This window comes from Limulus polyphemus, unplaced genomic scaffold (assembly GCF_000517525.1).
Source record: "Limulus polyphemus unplaced genomic scaffold, Limulus_polyphemus-2.1.2 Scaffold3617, whole genome shotgun sequence".
Taxonomy (NCBI): Eukaryota; Metazoa; Arthropoda; class Merostomata; order Xiphosura; family Limulidae; genus Limulus; species Limulus polyphemus.
Genome location: NW_013669227.1, coordinates 13,358 through 14,688, shown reverse-complemented (window position 1 = coordinate 14,688; position 1,331 = coordinate 13,358). Strand labels below are relative to the sequence as shown.

Here is a 1,331-nt window from a genome sequence, read left to right as displayed (position 1 = left end):
ATGTTAGATAGGCAACATGCAAAAAGAAAAAAAGGCATGAGAAAAACATTGCTTTATAAACCTTAAGACTTCATAAAAAAAAAAATTATATTTTGTGTATGAAAGCATTGTAATGTTTACTGATAATCTGCCAAATTTCCTTAAAATTTGCTTACTAATTTATAAGTTATAGCATGAAAACTATAACAAGCACAAAATGGTTATGAGGTCAGTCCCAGGAACCGAGCCCATGCTGAAAGAGTTAATTAGAAATTTATCTTGATGATATTTTGTCTCGTATCATGCCAGAATTATTTTCTAACCCAGTGATAAAATTATCATACTGACAGGTCAAAACAAGACCTACATCAATACCAGAAATTACCAAATGAATGACTGGATGATCAGTCTGTTATTATTCAGTGGTTCATTTATTTGTTGCTAAGTGCAAAGGATTACAATGAACTATCTGTGCTCTGCCCAATCCACTTACTTCAGCAGGAATTAGCAAGCTTTTAGTAGTACAGTATACATAAACAAAACAAAAGGTTGTTTGAGGATTTATGTGAAACTAAATATCTTTGTAATGGTATAATATTTTCTAAAACTATAAAGTATTTACCAGACTACAGATTTATGTATTTCTAATGTAATTGAAAGTACAGTTTAACGGAAGAAAAAACATTCTGTAAAGTCATATATGGAGGACTATTCTCATATAAAGATTCATCATATATTCAAAAACCAAATAAAAACAAGACAAACCTTGGGACTTGTGCGAAGGAGTTCAATTTCATCTTCAGATTTTTCACTAAGCCTGCTGCGATAGTGGCTAAAAGACTGAAACTGCAAAAAGAGATAAACTTAAATTAAAAACTTAGCCAAAAGGTGTGTATACCAACACTTTTTTACGCTGTTACTTTTTTTTTAAGTACAAGTTAGTTCAAACATTTACTGAAGATTGTTTAAGCATTACATAACAGCAAGGAAAAATCTGATTGACTTAACAGTATAGCAACGAACTACTTCAAAATTTAGATCCATCAACCTTGCATTCCTTTATTTACTTCCTTTTGATGACCTTTCCATTTAACAGGTAAGATGCAATATGTTATCATACATTGTATAAAAAAAAATATAATTAATACATTAAGTATATAACACGTGTCAATTATTTCAAAAAGGTAGTTGTTGCATATTGTTGCAGTTGCACAGACATGTTTTGTTTTGAATTTCGCGCAAAGCTACACAAGGGCTATCTGCGCTAGCCGTTCCTAATTTAGCAGTGCAAGACTAGAGGAAAGGCAGCTAGTCATCACCACTTACTGCCAACTCTTGGGCTACTTTTTTAC

At 31.6% G+C, this 1,331-nt stretch overlaps 1 protein-coding gene across 1 annotated transcript in view; it reads right to left on the bottom strand.

Moving 5' to 3' along the window:
- Positions 1–1,331, bottom strand: part of LOC106469694 (eukaryotic translation initiation factor 3 subunit L-like) — a 44,464-nt gene that overhangs the window by 30,895 nt on the left and 12,238 nt on the right. The window contains exon 8 of the mRNA XM_022398274.1: positions 745–825. Coding sequence (XP_022253982.1) covers positions 745–825 — 81 coding nt within the window. The remainder of the gene's footprint in view (positions 1–744; positions 826–1,331) is intronic.